General features: G+C 38.5%; 1 protein-coding gene across 1 annotated transcript; it reads right to left on the reverse strand.

Annotated features, from left to right (window-relative positions):
- Positions 1–414: 414 nt before the first annotated feature.
- Positions 415–2,756, reverse strand: LOC308698929 (zona pellucida sperm-binding protein 4-like). Its single transcript, XM_081379414.1, has 8 exons — positions 1,935–2,756; positions 1,668–1,855; positions 1,497–1,594; positions 1,268–1,425; positions 999–1,191; positions 782–929; positions 624–696; positions 415–545 (listed from the first exon to the last, which is right to left on the reverse strand). The coding sequence occupies exons 1-8, from the start codon at positions 2,686–2,688 to the stop codon at positions 469–471; spliced, it is 1,689 nt and encodes a 562-aa protein (XP_081235540.1). The 5' UTR covers positions 2,689–2,756; the 3' UTR covers positions 415–468.
- Positions 2,757–21,478: the final 18,722 nt, after the last annotated feature.

Raw genomic sequence — 21,478 nt, forward strand, 5'->3', positions numbered from 1 at the left:
AGTGTTTGACTCTGGAGATATACTTGCTGGATTATTTCACCTTGGAGATCGCGTCACAGGACAGCGCTGTTCCTCATCGTGTGCACAGACTTAAAACGGCTTACCTGTGAGGCCGATTCAACGCACACATAGGACTGGAACACTTACATTTGTGTATTGATTTTTGTATATAGGGCTGTCATTTGATCTTGCTTGTTTACATCGGGAGCAATTCTATCCAACGCTTTCATAGAGGGTCTAGAATGTATATTTTGTGGTGTATCCTGCCTTGTATAGGCAGAACGTTACAAAGTTAGATGGCTTAGGCAGAAACTTGGCTTGTTTAGTTCAAGTTAAGAATCTCAATGCACAAAAGAAAGGTTTTCAGAAGTCAAAATGAGAACAGTCATGAAAAATCCAACTCCAGACAGAAATGAATACCAAAGAGAAACATGTTGAGTTTCATGAAGTTTATTAAAACACTAAAATTCACTTGACCAGGTTAACTTGTCCACTAGACACCACGGTCTGCCCACTAGAGATGGTCTTGGCGTACGTGTCTCTTCCTGTAAAAAGTGGTAGAAGCATGAGGGGCATTTAAATAAATTCTCAGTTCCTGAAGTCAGCTTACAGCAAGCACTCACTTTTCCTAGTGCAACTTTGCTCACAGGAGCCAGAGGAGGGATGGCACACCGCTGTACTACAGTGGATGAAGATCTAACAGAGGGGGAAAGGGTTAAGCCATAGAATTCACTGTAAAAAGCACTAATATTAAGGGTTGAGGTAAGACTGAAGAGCATACGGTTTCCTGCAGAGGAGCCAGTGATGCTGGATCTACAAATGTGAACATCTTCACAACAAAGCGCTTGTAGTGGGTCGGGAACTGAAGACCAGATGATCCAGCCACTGGAACTAAAGTGGTCAGGTAACGATCATCCTGGTAAGGGCATCTGAAAGGCAAAGAGGCAGTCAGAAGTGCCTTACAGCACACCAGATGGATAAAGACTGGCCTTACTCACCCATCAACCAGAAGATCCCATTGGGGTAGACTGAGTGGACTGGGGGTTGATGTCGCCCAGCAACGTCCCAGCATCAGGACAATGTTGGGGTCGGTCCTCTCCAAAATGTGCACCTCAACATACACAGGCTCCCGCAGGACTTTTGTAACTGGATAATCAGCATCACTGTAGTAGGATGTGTACGCCTCGTCCCCTGAGGAAGAATGCAGCGTTTAACTAGAAACTGGAGTTTTAGAAAGGCTTTAGGCATACTTGGGACAAACACTTACCTTCTGCACAGCCTTTGGTGACACATTGACCATTTGCCAGTCTAAGCTCCACCCTGAGGGGTCCAGGAGCAGCTACTGGTGGAGGTGGAGGAACGGTGTTGACCTCCACAACCAGAGCTTCCACAGAGGTACCAGAGTACCTACACTGGAAGAGAAGCCTGGACAACAAACAGTGAGCTTGTAGCATTTGTCAATGATTCACAATTATGATAAAGCATACATCACTTACTCAAAATGGCTGTCCCTTGTAATGGAACCAAGTGGTCCGATACCCACTTCATATGAGGAGGTCATTCTGTTTTCATACACCACATATCCACTGTCCTCCTGCAAATAGTAACATTGTTGGCATCCAATCCATTTTAAGCCATGCAGAACAAAACCTCAAGCAGCTACTCACCATCATGCTTGTGCCACATGCAGTGACAGGGAACTGGTATATAGCAAAGAAAGGTGTGGATCCCACAGGACTGCAAGCTGGATCACTTCCACCCAGGAGACGGACTGAATCCAGGCTCAATCGAGGCAGCGTAACATCTCTAGCCACCACTACCACAAACTGACCATCTCTCATACATTGGACAGTCACTGGAATGAGTTACAAGAGCAGGTTATTGCAGAGGATCAGTTTAACATGAATGCCTCTACATTGACTCCACACTCTTACCTGCCTTCCCATAGTAACACTGCTGTCCATTAAAGCAGCAGTTGATAGCAGCACACTCAGCACCACTGATACCAGGTGGTCCACATTGAATCTGCTCATAATCAGCTACAGTACATTTGTCAAGGAGCTCTGCTTGTGCCACTGGCTGCTTAGGCTGAAACTGCAGAGGAAACTGTTGACTAGCTAACTGTTGACTAGCTTGCTGTTGAACTGATTGAGGAAACTGTTGACTAGCTTGCTGTTGAACTGACTGAGCTTGCTGTTGAACTGACTGAGGAAACTGTTGACTAGCTTGCTGTTGAACTGACTGAGGAAACTGTTGACTAGCTAACTGTTGACTAGCTTGCTGTTGAACTGACTGAGGAAACTGTTGACTAGTTTGCTGTTGAACTGGCTTTTGAACCTGCTGAGGAAACCATTGACTAGCTTGCTGTTGAACCTGCTGAAGAAACTGTTGACTAGCTTGTTGTTGAACTGGCTTTTGAACCTGCTGAGGAAACCATTGACTAGCTTGTTGTTGAATCTGCTGAGGAAACCGTAGACTAGCTTGCTGTTGAAATGGCTTTTGAACCTGCTGAGGAAACCGTTGACTAGCTTGCTGTTGAACTGGCTTTTGAAACCACTGGTCAGTTTGCTGGAACATCAGAGCTTGAGGATTCTGGGGCAGATCACTCCACTTTGGAACAGCATGACTGAAAGCACAGAACCAAACACAAAGTGCCAGAGACTGAACAGCACACCAATTTCCTGCCATTGTTCAACAGCTAGTCACACTGCTGAAGTGCTGCCCTTTGGTCCTTTTGTACTCTACAGACTTTGACTAATTAATGATAATCCCACCCTCTTCATTAAGTCATGATTCTCCAGACTTGCACGAGTGGGAGTTTATGCAACCAGGTGATTCTATTGTTTCTTAAGTAAATTTTTCCCTTTTGAACATACATAAAACCACATTGAGCTGAATTCAGAATAGTATGCTAGTACTATTTCTGCCATTCTGAATTCAGCATTTTTTATATTAGATGTTTTAGCTATTCTGGATTGTTTTTTTTGTTTGTTTTTTTGAAACACATCATAGTTTTATCATGGCAACAGGCCTGTATATTTTAAAAACACCAAACCTTTAAACAGTAGTGCACCTATTTTAACTTTTTTTTTATTCCATTTAGTGCTGCTAATGGCACAGTTAAACTATTTAGTCTTAAATTCAGATTGCAACAGCATTCACACCCCATTTTGCTTCCGTAATCAAACACATTTCTGATTGAAACATTGACATTGAAGCCTGACAGCCTCAGTTACCAACAAGAGGTTGAGTAAATTATAACAGGATTTCCATTTTTGGGTGTACTATCCCTTTAAGAAAGTATGTTTGCTTTAACAACCTATTTGCCAAGCAACTTTTTGTTCAGTAAACAAAATTCTGTCCCTATAGAGCAATATGAGGTTAAACACAGGCCGCCCTCTTGGAATCCCACCTGCAGTGTTTGTGCTTCATGAACTCGATGGCTTCCATCCACCAACCAATAGTTGATCCATTATAATTCTACCCATTCAGCAAGAGCTGAGGATGTCACATGTCTCTTGTTCAATACCAATTAGTTGAACAAACCAGCAAGAGTATATCATTGATAGGTTTAGATCACTGACCTGACAGCAGAGACATTTATATTCATGCATGGACAGAATTTGTTCACACAACCTCGCTTTAATTAATGCAACACCTGCAGATTGTAGATTGAAGGATTGCACTGCCAGAACAGTTCTTATGTGTGGAGATCAGTCAATTCAGTTCAGGCCTTTTGTCAACCACCTTGGGATTTCGGACGTCTCTTTTAGCCTGACTGACATTGCAAGGGCTAATCTAAGACATATTCATAATTATCGGAGCAGTCTATTTAATAAATAACCGTGACATAAATTCCTGGGCTACTGTCATTTCATGGAAATAAATGTAATTCCTTCGGCTTTTAATGGTTTTTACTTCATTAAAAGTTTTACCCCTTGAGAAATTAGTAATACCTCTGAAATCAACATACATCCACAATGCTCTGTATTAATGACTGTTACAAAGATACTGCACCTTTAAGAAAAAAAGATGCCATTATCTAGTATGAGTTTAAACAAGGTACAAGATGCTGCATACTCTCTTAGGAAGGGCTATAGATTTTTCGCAGTTAATTAGAGCTGAAAAACCCCTGACACCAACCAGCTGCTTCAGAAGTCAATATGATCACCCAGCTTACACTGTAAGCTTTTAGTGCAAGGAATCATTCCCTTATTGATTTGACCATCCAGAGAGAGGGTTAATTACCCTTCAACTTAATTGTCCTAGGTCTGATTAAGCATTCATAACTGATGTTAATTGATTCTTTTTTGTCTTTGTTTCATGTTTATCTTGTCATACAGAATAAGATTGAACTGAATAGAAGAGCTCCTCTGTACTGTTGAAATTCATAATAAAAAGCTTTTAACTATCACGCATTATCGATGGAGGAAATAAATAAAGCAATGTCTGCAATTAATGAAAATATACATCTGGACCAACTTGAGCACTATTCCCATTCCTATAATTTCTTCAAGGGAAAGGCCACTGTCAACTCCCAACCTTTGTATCAAACTGCTAATTAAGCTGTATCAGATCAGAGAAAGTAGCAGAGAATGGATCCAAATCGAATGTGAAAATCATAAAAATCCAGCAGACAAAACTAAAAGATCAACCAGAGAGTCAACACAAATCAGCAAACAAATCCAAATCAAAAGTTAAAGGTAGATCAAGACAAGGTAAAAAGGTTCAGGGAATGAGGAAAACAATCACAGGCTACAAACACTCAGAGTTGCTGAATGCGCAACAGACTTCTGTATTCTGCAAAACAGCTTCCAGTTCAGGTCTTTTGTGTGTGCTTCGTTAAATATAGAGACATTTTACTCAAGATACCTTCAAAGGAGAGAGCAAAGATGAGCAAAACCGATGTCCACTGCATATGCAGATTGATATCTAAAAGTGTCTTATTTTTACTTCTTCTCACAAGCAGTTAGATTTTTAAAAAGAATTAAACGCCAACAATAAATAGAACTAGCTAGGTTAGGTTTTAAGAGGCTCAATTTCTCCATCCCTACCATAGATATCGCCGTCAGTTCGTACTGCCGTTAACAGTTTCTCCAACAAGCGGATGCAATGCGAACTGTTTTCCTGTTTGTTTATGTTACAGTATGTTCCACATAAAGCCTACTGTCAAATCAAATAACAAAACCTGTATACATACCAACAGGAACTGGTGAACAGGTCAGTTGAGTGCTGTTGTGAACATTGTCTCTGGTAGTGGGGAGGCTTTACTGTAGCCGTTCATTTATGCCCCGGATAGCAAATGACATCTGGCCCAGTTGTAGCCCACATCTCCCACATTCTTCTGGCCCACATACCGCATGGAATCACGGCATTGAGTCATCCTGAGTGTGGCTAGGAATAGCATACATATCCAGGCCTCATCTGGGCCAATTATGGCACATATGGTTGAGTTCTTGCAGCGGCAAAGGTCACATGGACCACATCTGGGCCACACACAGCAAGCCACAACTCACACTAAAACCAGTTTGATGTATGTGGGCCAGATACTGCCCATATGACCATTGCCGCTGCCAGATCTGAGCCATATGTGCCATAGTTGGCCCAGGTGATGCCCGGGTATGTATATTATCTGGAGCTTTTGTGTTCAAAGTTACTCAAAGAGCATTTTTATTAGTTACCTTCCTGAGAGATGAACCTACCATCTTTGGTTACCAGTCCATATGTTAAATCACATAACCAATCACTTCTTAGCAATATGATTCTTTTACAGAGTTGAGGTCAATATTTTTGGAGTTAAAAGTGTTGTGTTTATGCATAAGAAAATTAAACCAAGAAGCAAATCTTCACAATTCCTTTAAATATACTGAAATTATACACACGCAAAAAGTTTATTCTGATTTAATGAAATGATGTTGCCGTTAGTTAACAATACTGAGTAGCTGAAAATGTTGAACAATAGCAAGATTGAAATACATGCATATGCAATTGCTCCTTAGAAAACGTATCACTGCATTCGAGTTGTCTGGAATAATCACACTCTGATTTGAAATGTAAAGCAGAAGTGCCACATGCCAAAGTTTTCCCTGTGTTTGACAAGATAATGTTCTTTTTTGGTATCCTTCCTACCGTCAGATTTTCTGGCACTCGAGTTACAAAAAGAAACACATACATTCATTGAATCATTTTGAATATAAAACTGAAGAAAAAAAAGAAAGAAATACTTGTTGGCATCAGATTATGATGACAGCCAACACTTTTCTTTCAAGCTTTTAAGGTTTTACATCAAAATGCAGTGTGTGATTGCATCATACATCTTTGTTATTGAAGTTAAATATATGCTTTCCCCACATTTTTTTTATTAAAAACAAACAGATATATGTATATACATAACAATTTCCACATTACATGCATAACAATTTCCATCACCGCTATCTTAGCAATACAAGCTTCTATTCTAATGGCATTCAGACATTAAATTAACATCATAAAGATAACACACAGTGCATAAATGAACAAATAAAAACAAAAGGAAGTATCTTTTTTTTTTACTTCTAAAAACTTGCATAATAAAAGCTTGCAAGATTATTTCCCTTTTCATGCACATTAGGAATGAAAGATAATGCAAATAAATTCTCTTTCATGCTTTTACACTTGTGTTGTTGATTTAATATAGCCTTAAAGAGTTCACTAAAAATGAAAATGCTGTCATCATTTACTTTCAGCATCTTCTGAGCACCACGAGAAGACATAGTTTGAGAAGGAAAAGAAGAAATTAATATGAAGGAAATCAGTGTCTGCTGATTAGACCTTCAGTGCATCTCTGGTGCAAAACACAAGACCATGAACAGCTGGACAATAACAGCTCCAATCCTGAGCTGTCCAGATCTATCATCTGCCAGCGGTTCCCGCCATCTGTTCTGGTGTATATGGGTCACTTTAATCCCATGTCAAGAGGACATGACAGTGAATAGAGCATGCAAGACATCTGAAAATTGCCAAGAACCCAGTTCCATCCATGCAGAGCATAACTCTTGCATGACTTACGCTGAAGAAACCGTGTGTTGGGTTTCAGCCAGCTCATATCATTGCAGCATCACTCAAACAACCTGCTGATTTATGCCTGAATTTAATTAGCCTGATTTCACCTCATCAGTCAAGATGGATTGTGATATCAGACCTGCTGTCACGTCGCCTCCTGCAGGGTTAGCTCTGTCATATCAAATGCATCACTCCATTTTATCATTTGAATAGGTCAGGTTTCCTTCATTTGCATTCTCCATCAAAGCTGTGGCAGTATCTGAATATACTTCCATACTTCCCTACTATATAGTAGGCAAAAACAAGAGTATATAATTGAGTATAATCACATACAGTACTTTGCTACTATATAGACGAAAAACAAGAGTATATGTGACAAGAGTATATGTCCGAATTAGCAGTACTCATAAAAAAAGTACCTTTTCTACTCAGCGAGATACTGAAGTGTGCATTCGATGAACACTTTACTATCCCATGAGGCCACGGGAGAGGATTTGTGAATGGCAGTGAAGCGACACAGCTGACTGTGACATGGCAGTGACAACATGGCAGATGTAGTACGTACAGATTACAATCATACACACAATCATACTATATAGAACATGCTTTTTTAGTGGTCCTGAAGTAATTCAAAAGTGATTTTGGATGCAGCCTGAGATTGTGCATGTCTGTGTTGTGAATGTACTGTCGTTATTCATTCAGCATTAACACACAAGCTTTTTTCACCAAAATTCAACATGAAGAATTACAATACCAATGAATACCAAGGAAGAAAAGCATCCACCAATCAGAGAATTGTGGCAGATCAGCAGCAAAGAACAAACTCTCATGAAGTATTATGACTGATGTAATCAAGTTTAAGTTCTTGAGAAATTCATTAAAACAATGTAGAATAATACTTTTTGGGAGAAAAAAAAAAGTTTAACCTGCCTGACTCAGACGCATGATACTCATTGTAGCAAAAAAAAAAAAAAAAAACCCATCAGTATAAGATAAGCACCCTATAATCTGGTGATATAATCTCTCATCAAGACCCCCTGCAATTATCACATGTGCCTCTAATGAATCTGGGCTCGAGTCCAGATAGATCTGAGAAATGGATTGTCTTTTATTTGTGCCCCCTGCAGAGATTCAGTCTTTGTCTAATCATCAGTCACAGACAGTGATGTCAGAAAAACCAATTAACCAATTAAAGGCTGTGTTTATCGCTCCATCCGTTGCTCCAAGAGCCCCCAAAAGCCCAGTGGATCAATAGAGAACACAGAACTCCTTCCAACTACATTGTTTATGTTCTCAATTCAGTTTCGGCAAACATCCGATATTACTCCCATCAGTAGTCCTGAGAGGTCTAAATAACCAAGGATGACTTGTCACGTATCTCCCCTCAAAATATATGTGTGCAATGGACATAATCTTTATGTTGTGGGTGGTGGCCTTGCGGCCAGAGAAACGTCTCTCTGGAGAGTAACTGGCTCTTTTCCCAGATAGCTAAAGCCTAGGCTTCTGTTGCTGGATTCTCTTGGTATAATGTCTTTGAGAGAGCTTTAAAGACCCTATAAAGTTTTGTGTGTTAGCTTTGCATGCTAGTGAGCTCTAAACAAAATTCACTCCCAGCAGATTTTCACATTCAAAATTTGCTACCAGAATAAGAATGTCCCTTTTCCTAAAACATTTCAAGCATATATTAAAAGGAGACAAGCTAGTTTTCCAGCATGTTGTTATTTAATACCATTGCAAAGTGGTCAGTAATTTATATATATATATATATATATATATATATATATATATATATATATATATATATATATATATATATATTATTCAGCAAGGATGTATTAAATAAAGCAAAAGCTACAATAAAGATACATTGTTACAAAAATATTTATTTCAAATAAACGCTGTTCTGTCTAGGTTTTCTAAAAATTTTAACAGTGATAATTTAAAATGTTTCTATGTATGAATGTATCTTACTGCAGACGAATGTTAGTAGAGTACCTTTGCTTTTAAGGAGCAATAAGCGATTTCTGAGAAACATTGTTGAAAGTGGATCAGGCCGAGCGCCACAACACTCTTGTAGCCCATCAACAGTATGGGGCGTGTCCACTCATGATCGGGTATGAGAGAGAAAGAGGGAAATTTGAAGAAAGACTGTAGAAAGAGAGATGGCTGAGAGACATTACAAAAGAGAAAAGGTCAGAGGAATATCACTGGGGGAAAAATGGGTCATGATCAGGCAAGAGCTTAAGGACCCGTGTTAATAGAAATCGCTTACTGCTCCTTTAATTACATTTTTAAATTTGCATAATGAAAACTTTTTTCATGCAAGATATGGAGACTTCAATTAGTCCTAAGAGGGAAACCTGCCATTTTAACAGCTTGTACTGTATGCCTTAATGCAGCTTAAACTGTTCAGGTTTATGTAACTGTAATCTTCCTGTTGCATTCAGTCTAATCTAAGACTTTTCAGCCAGTGATAAAAAATATGAGGCATTTTGAATTCAGTTTCGGCTATTTTACTCATTTTATTTCAAAACATTGTTGGCAGTTCCATTGCCTTATCTCATTCTATAATGCCCACAGGAGCTGTTTTTCCACCAATATAAGCGTTTGCCTTCACTTGTGAGAACATGTCAGCCATAACAGCTCTGTACCTGCGACCTCCTGGAATCAGCGTTGCTCTAAATACCTCTGTCTGGATGACTGTGAACTGCACGGCGTGTAAATAGGGGTTGTGTCATAGCTGGAGAGCAGCTCACAGCAGCTAACTGCATGAAAACAGAGGTCCATATTAGCATGTTGAAGAAATGCTGGAGCCATTTGCTTCAGATTATGAAAGACTGTGTGTGAAAAGGACATTACCACAGCTCGGTATGTGTGTGTGTGTAGCTTATCCATGATGAGCTGTATTCAGTTTAGCTGTATGTAAGCTTTATCACCACAGAGTTATTGAGCATGCTGCTGGAAGTGGCTCTCAATATCCCTCGTAAAACAGTATTTATGTACCAGTCTTTTAGGATTGCACTTTCTTTGTGGTGGATTTAAAGGATGAGTTGTACCAAATGCATCTTACTGCCAGTAGGAAAAGTGAAAATCAATGGCTGACAAGTTGAAGACTTTATATTTGAATGAGTTCATTTGCAATTGATTACTTTCACTCTCATATTTGTCACATACAACAGCCAAACCTGACAAACAATAAAATGTAAAAAAAACAAAAAACAATCCCATACACTCAAAATGGTGGAATGCATTCAATACATTATAGCAACATCCTAGCAACCTCCCAGAACACTCTAGCAACCACATAGCAACCCCTCACAGCAATCTAGCAATCCCCCAGAACACCCAAGCAACAACATAGCAACACTAACCACACACAACACCCAACCATCAGAATGCTCTAGCAACCACCCAGACCCCCCCCCCCCAGCAACCACATAGCAACACTCTAGCAATCACCCAGAACACCTTAGCACCCACATAGCAAAACTCTAGCAACCACCCACAACACCCTAGCAACCCCATAGCAACACTCTAGCATCCATTTATTTACTGACAAAACAGCAAACATCAACAGTCATTTCTCAGCTCCACACAGACAGTAACTCAGACCAACCACATCCACAGCCAGAAATCTTCTCACCTTCTCTCCCCTCACTGAGGCAGAAGTGTCTAAACGTCTCCTCTCCAGTCATCCTACCACCTGCCCTCGAGATCCCATCCCCTCACACCTTCCACAAGCCATCTCTCCTACACTTTTACCAGCACTCACACACATCATCAACACATCTCTCCGCACTGGCATTTTCCCTTCCACATTCAAGCAGGCTTGGGTAACTCCACTGCTTAAAAAACCCACATTAAACACGTAGATATTTACAGACCTGTCTCTCCTACCATTCATATCGTAAAAACTTACTCAACCAGGTATCATCTTTCCTCTCACAGAATGACCAGGCAAAACTCTAGCAACCCCATATCAACACTCTAGCAACCATTTATTTACTGACAAAACAGCAATTTAAGTCTTTCCCGTTTCAGCCAGTGGTAAAAAATTATGAGGCATTTAGGAGTCAGTTTTGGCTATTTTACTCATTTTATTTCTAAACATTGTTGGCAGTTCCATTGTCTTATCTCATTCTATAATGCCCACAGGAGCTTTTTTCCCACCAATATAAGCATTTGCCTTCACTTGTGAGAACTTGTCAGCTATAACAGCTCTGTACCTCCTGGAATCAGCGTTGCTCTAAATACCTCTGTCTGGATGACTGTGAACTGCACAGCGTGTAAATAGGGGTTGTGTCATAGCGCAGGGAGCAGCTCACCATTCTAGTTCCAAGAATGGCCATTCAACCGAGACTGCATTACTGCATTACTGTCAGTCACTGAAGTCTTATCGATGGCGAAAGCTGATTCCAAATCTTCAGTTCTCATTCTCCTGGATCTATCTGCTGCTTTTGGCACTGTGAAGCATCAGATCATTCTGTCCACCCTCTTATCGCTGGGCATCACAGGAACTCCACTTGACTGGTTTGAATTCTGTCTCACAGGTAGGTCTTTCAGGGTTGCATGGAGAGGGGAGGTATCCAAAGCACATCAACTGACCACCAGGGTTCCTCAGGGTTCAGTTCTTGGACTTCACCATCAAGCAAGGTTCATCATCAATTACCCCATCAAGGTTGGCCAGAAATTTTGGGAGTAATATTTGAGGACCAGCTGACCTTCAAAGACCACATTGCAAAGACAGATCAGTCATGCAGGTTTGCACAACACAACATCAGGAAGATCAGGCCTTTCCTAACTGAGCATGCATCACAACTTCTCATCCAAGCCCTGGTCATTTCCAGGCTTGATTACTGCAATGCTCTTCTGGCTGGACTTCCATCATGTGCAGTCAGACCTCAATAAATGATTCAGAACGCTGCAGCATGTGTTGTCTTCAATGAACCCAAAAGGGCCCACGTCACACCTCTCTTTATCTCTCTGCACTGACTACCTCTCGCTGCTCGCATCAAGTTCAAGGCACTGAAGCTTGCTTACTGATCTCCCACAAGCTCAGCACCCTCTTACTTCCCCTCGCTCTTACAAGTCTACATCCCTACCAGAAGCCTACGATCAGTAAATGAGTGGCAGCTGGTGGTACCATCACAGAGAGGCACAACATCACTCTCCAGAACATTTTTGCTCACTGTTCCTTGCTGGTGGAATGATCTCCCTGCTTTCATCCAGAATGCAGAATCCCTGACAATATTCAAAAGACAGCTGAAAAGTCATCTTATCCGGGAGCACTTAACCTCATCATTAAAAAACAACAACTATGCTTTCAATTTCCTTTAATCCCTTCCTATTCTAGCTTATGCTACTCTGAGCAATGTCTGAAACTTTGTATTTTGAGCATTTCCTGTGTTTATTCGCCTCTTTACGATGAATCGCTTGCTGTATTCCTAATTTGTAAGTGGTTTTGGATAAAAGCGTCTGGAAAATGAGTAAATGCAAATGTAACAATCTAGCAATCACCCAAAACACCCTAGAAACCAAATAGCAACACCCTAGCAACCAGCCTGGATACTCTAACAAACACCCAGAACACCCTAGCAACCACAAAGCAACACTCTAGCAACCACCCAGGATGCCCTAACAATCATGTCAACGCCCTTGCAAAAACACCCTTAGATTTTTACATGGTTGCTGTCCAAACAATCTATTTGTGGACAGCACATAAGAAAATGATCTGATCTATCTATATAAAGACGTAGTAATATTAAGCCCATCATAGAAGTTAAAAGGCCAAATGAAACTGCAATGAACAAGAAAAACAATTCTAATTGCAAATACAGCACTAATTATCTGTGTGACTATAAGGGGAAAATAATAGAAACTCTGAGGATTTGTCTCTGAAATAATAATGTCATAAAGCTTCAGTAACAAAACATTGGAGTGTTGTTAACAGGAGCTTTGTGGCACAAAGATTCGGCTTTAATTGTAGACTTTTGACAGCAGGTCTAATTGTAGTCTCCTCTTATGTAACTTGGCTTTTGCCTGCTTTAGTTTGAGGTGATGTTAATTACTATGACTAATTGCCTCAGGCTCGTTTCCCACATGAGACACTAACAGGTGTGCTGATGCTAACATTCCCCCCTCTTCCTCCACCAATCTCCCTCTCGGGTGCTCGAGTGGAAAAGGAAGAGATTACATTCGTGTTCCACATGTTGATGGAGAGTTGATGTCAATGGACAGCCAAAATTAATGCAAGAATAAAATAATAGTCAAGGGAAAATGAGGGCATGAGGGAAAAAGCTGATTACATGGGGAGCAAAGTTAAGGTACATTTAGACGACAAGAATGTACCAAAACTGACATTGTTTTCCTTTGTGTTTTTTGAGTACAGACGACAACATTGTCAAATGATCTCCATTCACACAGATCTGTGAAAGCGATTAGCAACGCTGTATGCTGCCAGGCCAGTAGTTAGCCATGTCACAATGTGATCAAAAGGATTAACAATAATTATTTTCACAGGATTCTTTCTTTGTTTATATTTTCCAAGGGTGCCAATAAATCTAACCATGACTGTGTGTGTGTGCATAATACATATGTTTGTTTTCATCCATCACTAGTGTTTCTTTGTCTTTGTCTTCCAGCCACTGATTAGTCACCATGGACACTGACACTAATCATCACAGCTGTTCATCTTTTAGTTGGTCATCACTGTATTTAAGTTCCTCCCTTTGTGCTGTTCATTGTTGGTTGTTGTTTGTGCATAGCACACTGTCTCGCATGTTGGCTTTGAGTTTGTATTAAATCTCATGTTATTTTCTAATCATCTTCATATCCTGTGGATCTGAGTGTTACATTTACATGTTGACCAGTAATTTAACATTTAGCAGAATATAGCAAACATTGCAAAGTCAGACAGATTGACAAACTTGACTGCAAAATGGATTGCTTTGGACTGCAGGCCAGTAATGGTATTATGTTCAATGATATAAGAATAAACATATATATATATATATATATTTCTATATACTTTTAATATGATGTCTATTCAATGATTTACCCATTGGCCACAATAATGTCTTAACCTGTTAACTATCTAAATTTCAGACGATGCTGATACTTAGATGAAACATAACCGATAACTTCATTAAGGACCTTGAGCAATAACAATTTCTTTTAAAATGTGTTTTATAGATTTCTGGTTACTGTCTTCATAGCCCAGTAGGCTATGAGGAGTGATTTTAATTATTAGCTTCAGCACCCATTCTGCATGGATTTAATCTAAAATAAAAAATAAAGCCAGAATAAAATCATCCATGCTAATCCAAGCACACAGCAGTACATCAAGAGAGCAAGCTGCCATTGTTATTGTCACAAAGAGCAACAAAATAAGGACTAATAACTCATTCCTCTCCACAATTCCAGATGCAGACTCGACGGGGTCCCTCGGTGGCCCGCTGCTGTCCCACCTATTTTGGGAACATGTTAGCATCACTTTTACTTCCTGCACAGGTTTGCATCGCACCCGCAAGAGCAGTGTCACTCCACCACCCCATTGCTTTTCCCTGTAAAGTCTTTCATAAATGCACTGTTGGGGTAAAATTTAGTTTGCTTCATTGTTTTTGCTACGAATGGCACATACTAATGTGGCTGATTGATATTATGCCTAATTAATTATACATAAAAGCATTGTGTGTAGTGAGTGAGCAGCACACGCTAATTGATTTCTTAACTAGGCCTACATATCGCTTGCACAACATTAGAGATAGAATTACAGGAAATTATATTTTGATTGGCTAATCAGAAAAGTGGATGTGTTTACAGGGCGTGTCGATAAAATGAATTACTACATTGTCTTTTCTAGAATGGAGAAGTTTGTTGAAGTCAATATGTTGTCAGCGGGACCTTGTGCCGTTTTTGCTGACTAAGATCCAGGACGGTTTCTCTTTGTACACGTTTATTGAGTGAACCCTGCTGAGTGTGCATTATTCTTCTATTAAGAGCATGCAGCTGGCATATGGAGTCTCTTCTTGTGTTTACTTTCAAAACTAAAAAACTAGACACTGCTGTTTTGATGGCATCTTCTCAGTCGTTTAACCGAGCCTCAGTATACTATACAGTGAAAGTATCTTTTTTTCTCAAAAGTTTGGGGTTGGTAAGATTTTCTTATGTTTTTGAAAGAAGTCTCTTATTCTCACCAGGGCTGCATTTATATTATTGAAAATACAATAAAAAAGTTATAACATTGTGAAATATTATTAATAACTATTTTCAATTTTAATGTATTTTAAGTACTAATTTATTCCTGTGATGGCAAATCTGAATTTTCAGCATCATTACTCCAGTCTTCAGTGTCACATGATCCTTCAGAAATCATTTGCTGCTCATTATTATTAATGTTTAAAACAGTGGCACTGCTTTTTGTGGAAATCAAGAAATATGTTTTCAGGATTCTTTGATGAATAGAATGTTTAAAAGAACAGAATATATTTGAAAGTTTTTGTAACCGTAACTGTAAATGTCTTTACTGTCAGTTTTGATCAATTTATTGCATCCTTGCATAAATTACACTTTCATTTGAACAAGCTGGCGTACTATAGGGTATACCTAACAGTAACAGTTTCCACTTCGAAACGGACATAATTAAAAAAAAATTAAGGGAATCAGTTCAGTGAGGGAATCAGTTGTGAACTCAGTAATGGCTATGAACCATTCACTGATTAAGTCGGATTCAAACTGTTAACTTTCAAGTGAGTTTGAGACACATTAAAAAAGAATAGTAAAGTATCCATCAAATGCACACTTCAGAATCTCGGCGGAAGTATAAGGTCATCTTAGGACTTTTCTCCTACTGTTTTTCGAAAACTATGTATTCAGACATACTTCTCTTTTGGTATATTGTTCTTCACATACTAGAGAAGTATTTGATTTTGGACTCAGCGAATGACTTAATTTAAATATTTATAACATAGAACTATGGCTTACACTCCTGGTTTAACTGGATTACAGTAAATAAGATACAGATTTTTGTTGTTGAAATACAACTTTTACTTAAAACCAGAGTATTTCCATTGGCCTTTTGTTTTGAGGCATATTTTCATATCAACCATATTTGTTTTTTTGCAAAAGTTCTATTAATACTACTCTGTTTCCAGCCCCATGACGATGCAATGTCCATTTAATACACATAGAATACATTTGCTGTTTGCTGTGCAGAATAAATGCACTGTCAGCATCACAAACACATATTCTGCCCAGGGCTGCTGATGCTACAAGGATTATTACTATTATTTTTTTATTATTTGTTCATATGATGCCATTGCTTGTGTTGTCCTCTACAAGTTTAGCTTCAGGAACATCTGAAAGGCTCTATGTGGAACCTAAAGTGCTCAAAGAACCTTAAAAGTAACTTTATTTTGTTTAAAGACTCCTAACTGTACCACTATGATAAGTAAAACAAGTTATACTGCTGCATTGCTACTGCAGAGATTCTTTTCCAGAACTGGCACATTTCCACTTAATCGCAAGAGGACTGTGAATCAATGCTCGTTTGGATATCCCATTAAAGTTTCTAGACTAATTAACAAATTAAATAGATAAATAAATAAATGCAATAGTAATGAGGTGAAAAGTGTAAAGTGCGATCGAAGGTCTCTGGAGACGGAAAACCTGACTGCTAGAAAACAACAGATGGAATGTTGCAGCAGGTACTGAGCGTTGGCAAACGGAGCAAACAGCTCAGTGTGAAGCCTCTCAATCTACATCAAAAGACGGACAGAAAAGATCTACTATCCTAAGTATGGTTGCTGTGTTTATATGGGTCTATACCACTATGTTTTTCTATGAGAGAATTTCATTTGACATGCACACGCAAAAAAATGCTTTTACCTCCTGTCAAATGTGGAACAATTAAAGCTATGTAACTTTTGGCACTCAAGTGGTTAAAAAAACTCTAGTGGCTGTGCTCCGGCTCTGCACGACTGCGTGACTGTGTGCATGAATGTGGTTATCCTACTGCATTCACTGCATACACATCCACTACTAGGCTTAAGAGATATAACCATGGAAAGGATCTTAAGCTGACTAGTTACTGTAGCTGTACGCATCAATATACACGGTTATTCCTGTATATTAGCTACAGCACAATAAAAAAAAAAAAAAAAACGTAAATTATCCACTGTTTGTAACTGTATCCTTGTATTTATTTGTCCTGTTTTGTTTCTTTTTGTTATTTGTTCCTTTGTTCTTATTTCATTACTGAGTGTTTACTTGATTATTTAAATCATTTCTTGGATGTTCCTGGTTGTGCCCATAGGTTGTTTTAAAAGTTAATTTGATGAGAATTTGATTAGACCAAAATAAACAAGCTTTATGCATTTTGTTTGTGATTTGTGTCATGTATGACGATTGTGCATCTGACATAATACTTTTATGGTAAATGTGATGTCCTAATTATAAAATATAAAAATCGCAAATTTTTTCACAAATTTCTGGAAATTACCACCACAAAATCAGTCATTTTGATCGCAAAAATCACACAAAAAAATCGTGAAATCCTGGAGGGACTGACTACTGCCATACCATACACTCGTCAAAGCCAGAGCAACTTTTCTCTATTTACGGACATGACGAGACACGCACAGGTGAGTGACGTACTGTATGTACGCAATTTCCCACGAAAACCGTCCCGTCAGGTCTAAAATATAAACACTGGTCTACCATGGTTAATCAGGGTAAGACAACATTTTTTTTTGGAAGGATTGATTATGTATTGATTTTGAAGTGCTTACTGAGATAAAAATTAAATAAAATACTGCCAGAAACTTTCTAATTATTAGTTTGCTTTCCCGTTGACATTGTCCTACTGTTGTTTCTTCTGAGGAATGGCTTTTAAGAAAGTTCACAGATTGCACTCATTTTAAGAGAGTTCACAGATTGACTGGGGCAAAACAAAGATGCTAAGGCCTCTGAACATGGCAATTAAATACCTCTCAGGCTTTGGTGCTCTTGTCCATTAACATTTACCTTCGTTTTTTTACAGAAACAAAAACGAATGTGGAGAAACTTATAAAGCAGTACAACACACTTTTCAGTACTTTCCAGTGCAAGACAAACAAAAGGTCCACTCACCCACATAAGATCCCCAAGTGCTCTGCTTCACTGTTATTTTTGCATAGTATGCCAATTATTATCCTGCATTTGTGGCATGTGAGCATTTTAGTAGCGTGAAAGCAGGCTTGCGTTTTTAGACATTGACATCTAAATGCTAATGAATATACACAGAATGCAACCCAAACACTATGGCAAAGCTTTAAACTGCTTAAATTTAGAGAGATTTACTGAATACAGTAAATAGTGTTGTTTGTGTGTTAGCTGACAGACATATTTTTTTCAGATTCAAGATTCTGTTGGTTTATAGTGCACAGCAAAGAATAGGCTCATTGGACATATTCTACTCTCAGTTGTGTTTTTGGGACGTGTGCACGCTGCAATCTGTTCAAATAAATACACACCACAGACAGAGGATGTGTGAAACAGGCCCAATTCCAGATGTTACATGACCAAACAATCCATAAATAAAATTTCTAGTTACCCAACCCGTTGGATAGATGGCACTGCCGTTGTGTTATTGCACATAAACTGCACTATGTGGCTGCCAAACTCCATCCAGATCACTGAATACACATTGGTGGCAGGATCTAATCCCACTAATCAGAAGCAAGACAGGAACAAACAGCCGCTGTGGGATGTACCTCTCCCTTGGCGCCAATGATACGTCGCAAGTCTATCATCCTTGATTTCCCTGTTCTTTTGGGGCGATGTTTCTTAGAGTGATGTCTAGACAGGAAGCTTGAAATCGCGCCCATGGCTTGGGAACACAAATTAAATGAGTCTGTGTGTCATGAATTATGATTATGGTCAGTCTGACCTCAGGACTCTGACAAATTCAGAGTGAAAGACTCCCATTTAGCATGCATGAATATCACCTGATTAATATTGTTCAGGCTGTTCAGTCACCAAAGTAAAAAGAGATGAGAGGTTATGTCGAATACTGAGAAATTGAGTCACAATTTTGAGAAATAAAGCTATAATTGTGATATATAAAATCACTGTAAAATAAAAAGTCACATTTGTTATAAATAAGGCTACATTACTGTTCAAAAGTCTGGGGTCAATATATCAATATATTTATTTGATCAAAAATACAGTAAAAACATTAATATTGTGAAATATTTCATTTTAAATGTTTTCTATTTTAAAATGTAAGTTATTCCTATATGATGGGAAAAGCTGAATTTTAAGCATCATTACTCATTACAGTGTTCAGTGTAACATGATGCTTCAGAAATCATTCTCAAATGCAGATTTGCTGCTCAAAAAACATTTATTATCAACATTGATAATAATGCTGCTTCATATTTTTGTGGAAACTGTGATGCATTTATTTTTATGCAGGATTCTTTGATCAAAAGAACAACATTTATTTTAAATATAAATCTTTTGTAACATTGTCAATTTTTATTAATTGTCTATTATTAATTTCTTTCTTTTGTTAAAAAATAAATAAATTCTTACTGACCCCAAAACAGTGTACCTTTTAAGTTTTCCAGTTCTACTTTTTTGGCCATTCAGATGGGAACAAGTATAATCTTATTCAACGGTGGTTTCAGGTCTTTCTGAGTCCACTTCAAATGGTTGGAAACAAATGGGCATGCATTTTAATAACTTATTTTCCAATGTGAATTGATCTGTTCAACATAAAAATTCCCAATTCAATTCTGTCTATGGCACTTTCAAAACAGCAAAATGACTGATTACCCAGGTGATCTGTTGAATGTATCTTAAAGAAATGCTATATAATTTAATGCATGAGATGCAGTTCAAATTGCCCTGCTAGATACTACACAACCCCTTAAATTTGCTCAGAGGGTTTTGCACAATTTTTTTTTCAATCCCTGTACCTCTAATTGAAATATGTGTTGTGTTTTTAATGCTTCAGCAGGCTACATATGGCGGTCCTTGCGAGGTACCACTATTTATTTATTCTAAGACAGAAATATGGTGCAGACTCAGTAATTCAGCTGTAGTTCTCCAATCTCCTTAATAAGACATATGGAATCAACGAGCTAAGAAGGACATTTTTCTCATTCTAAAAAGCTCTTCCGTTAAACAAACATCTTTACATCTTAACTCATAACCATATCTTTTTTATATCTGACTAAGGTCATGCCAGTAATCCCATATGGGTAATAATGACAGCCTTTGTTGTAGCAACTAGATTGACACTAATAGAATTGAAAGGATCCCCATGAGAATGGGGTTAGTGGTCTGTAAATGTCTGTATGCTCTCTTGAGTCCAAAAATGATTAAATATATCCAATACCTACAGGAAAACAGATTACTGTGAAAAGGCCTAAAGAGCTGCAGATTTTTGGCCATAAAATCAATTGTATCAGACTAGCATCAGTTAAACAGATTACTGGCTGGTTACATACATCAGTGGTTGAAATAATCATCCATTGGTCTTTGGGGGTCTTAATGAGTTCAGAAAGTGGATTTTCAATTGCGTCTCATGTGTCAATTTTGATACTCCTGGTGGACTGAAACAAATTCAGATTATTGTCTTTGGGAGGCTAGAGAAATTAGTGAACCTACTCCACTTAGAATGCTTGATTATCTCCTTATCATTCAAGAGGGAATTCACTAAGAATTCAATCGAAATTGCACCCGCTGATTTCTACGTTTATCATTTGATGAATAACTGCTACCACAATCAATACAACATGCAAACAAACAATTTCTTAAATTACATTTAACACCTGCTTTCTACGGGCATTAATAGTGCAAACAGAGAATAAATGCTGTTGTCATCCCTTTTGCAAATAGGTATGAAAATGTTGCCTTTGACGGTCACTCCCATCAATGTTGGATACGCTTGGCAAGAGTCAAATAGCATATAACTTCTTAGCAAACTTTTGTCATAATGGTGTCGACTTGTATTGTTCTCGGGTGCAAGAATTCAAAGATTAAATGTTTAACGGAGGTGAGTTATTTTCAGTTTCTTGTGAAGGATCCAGTGCATTGTAAGCAGTGGCTATAGGCTGCAAAGTAGCGTAAATATGAACGCCAAAAAAACTCAGTGTTTGCAACATTTGAAACTGAATGACAAACTGTAACGAGGTATGTTATGGGAAGAAGGAGGCGGGAACCGGCAAACATTCACATATTTTAATGATAAAAATAAAACAACTAGACTTGAACTAGACTGAGCAAAGCTGTTCACTAAAGGAGTCTTGAACTAGACTGTTCACTAAAGGAGACTTGAACTAGACTGTTCACTAAAGGAGCTGGACTGTGAGCTGAGGAGGCTCCAAAAAAATAAAAAAAATAAAAATTGGAGATCAAACGGCTGGATAAAACTGATCTCAGTATGTGAACT

This window comes from Scardinius erythrophthalmus (assembly GCF_964197995.2).
Source record: "Scardinius erythrophthalmus genome assembly, chromosome: 11".
NCBI classification, from domain to species: Eukaryota; Metazoa; Chordata; class Actinopteri; order Cypriniformes; family Leuciscidae; genus Scardinius; species Scardinius erythrophthalmus.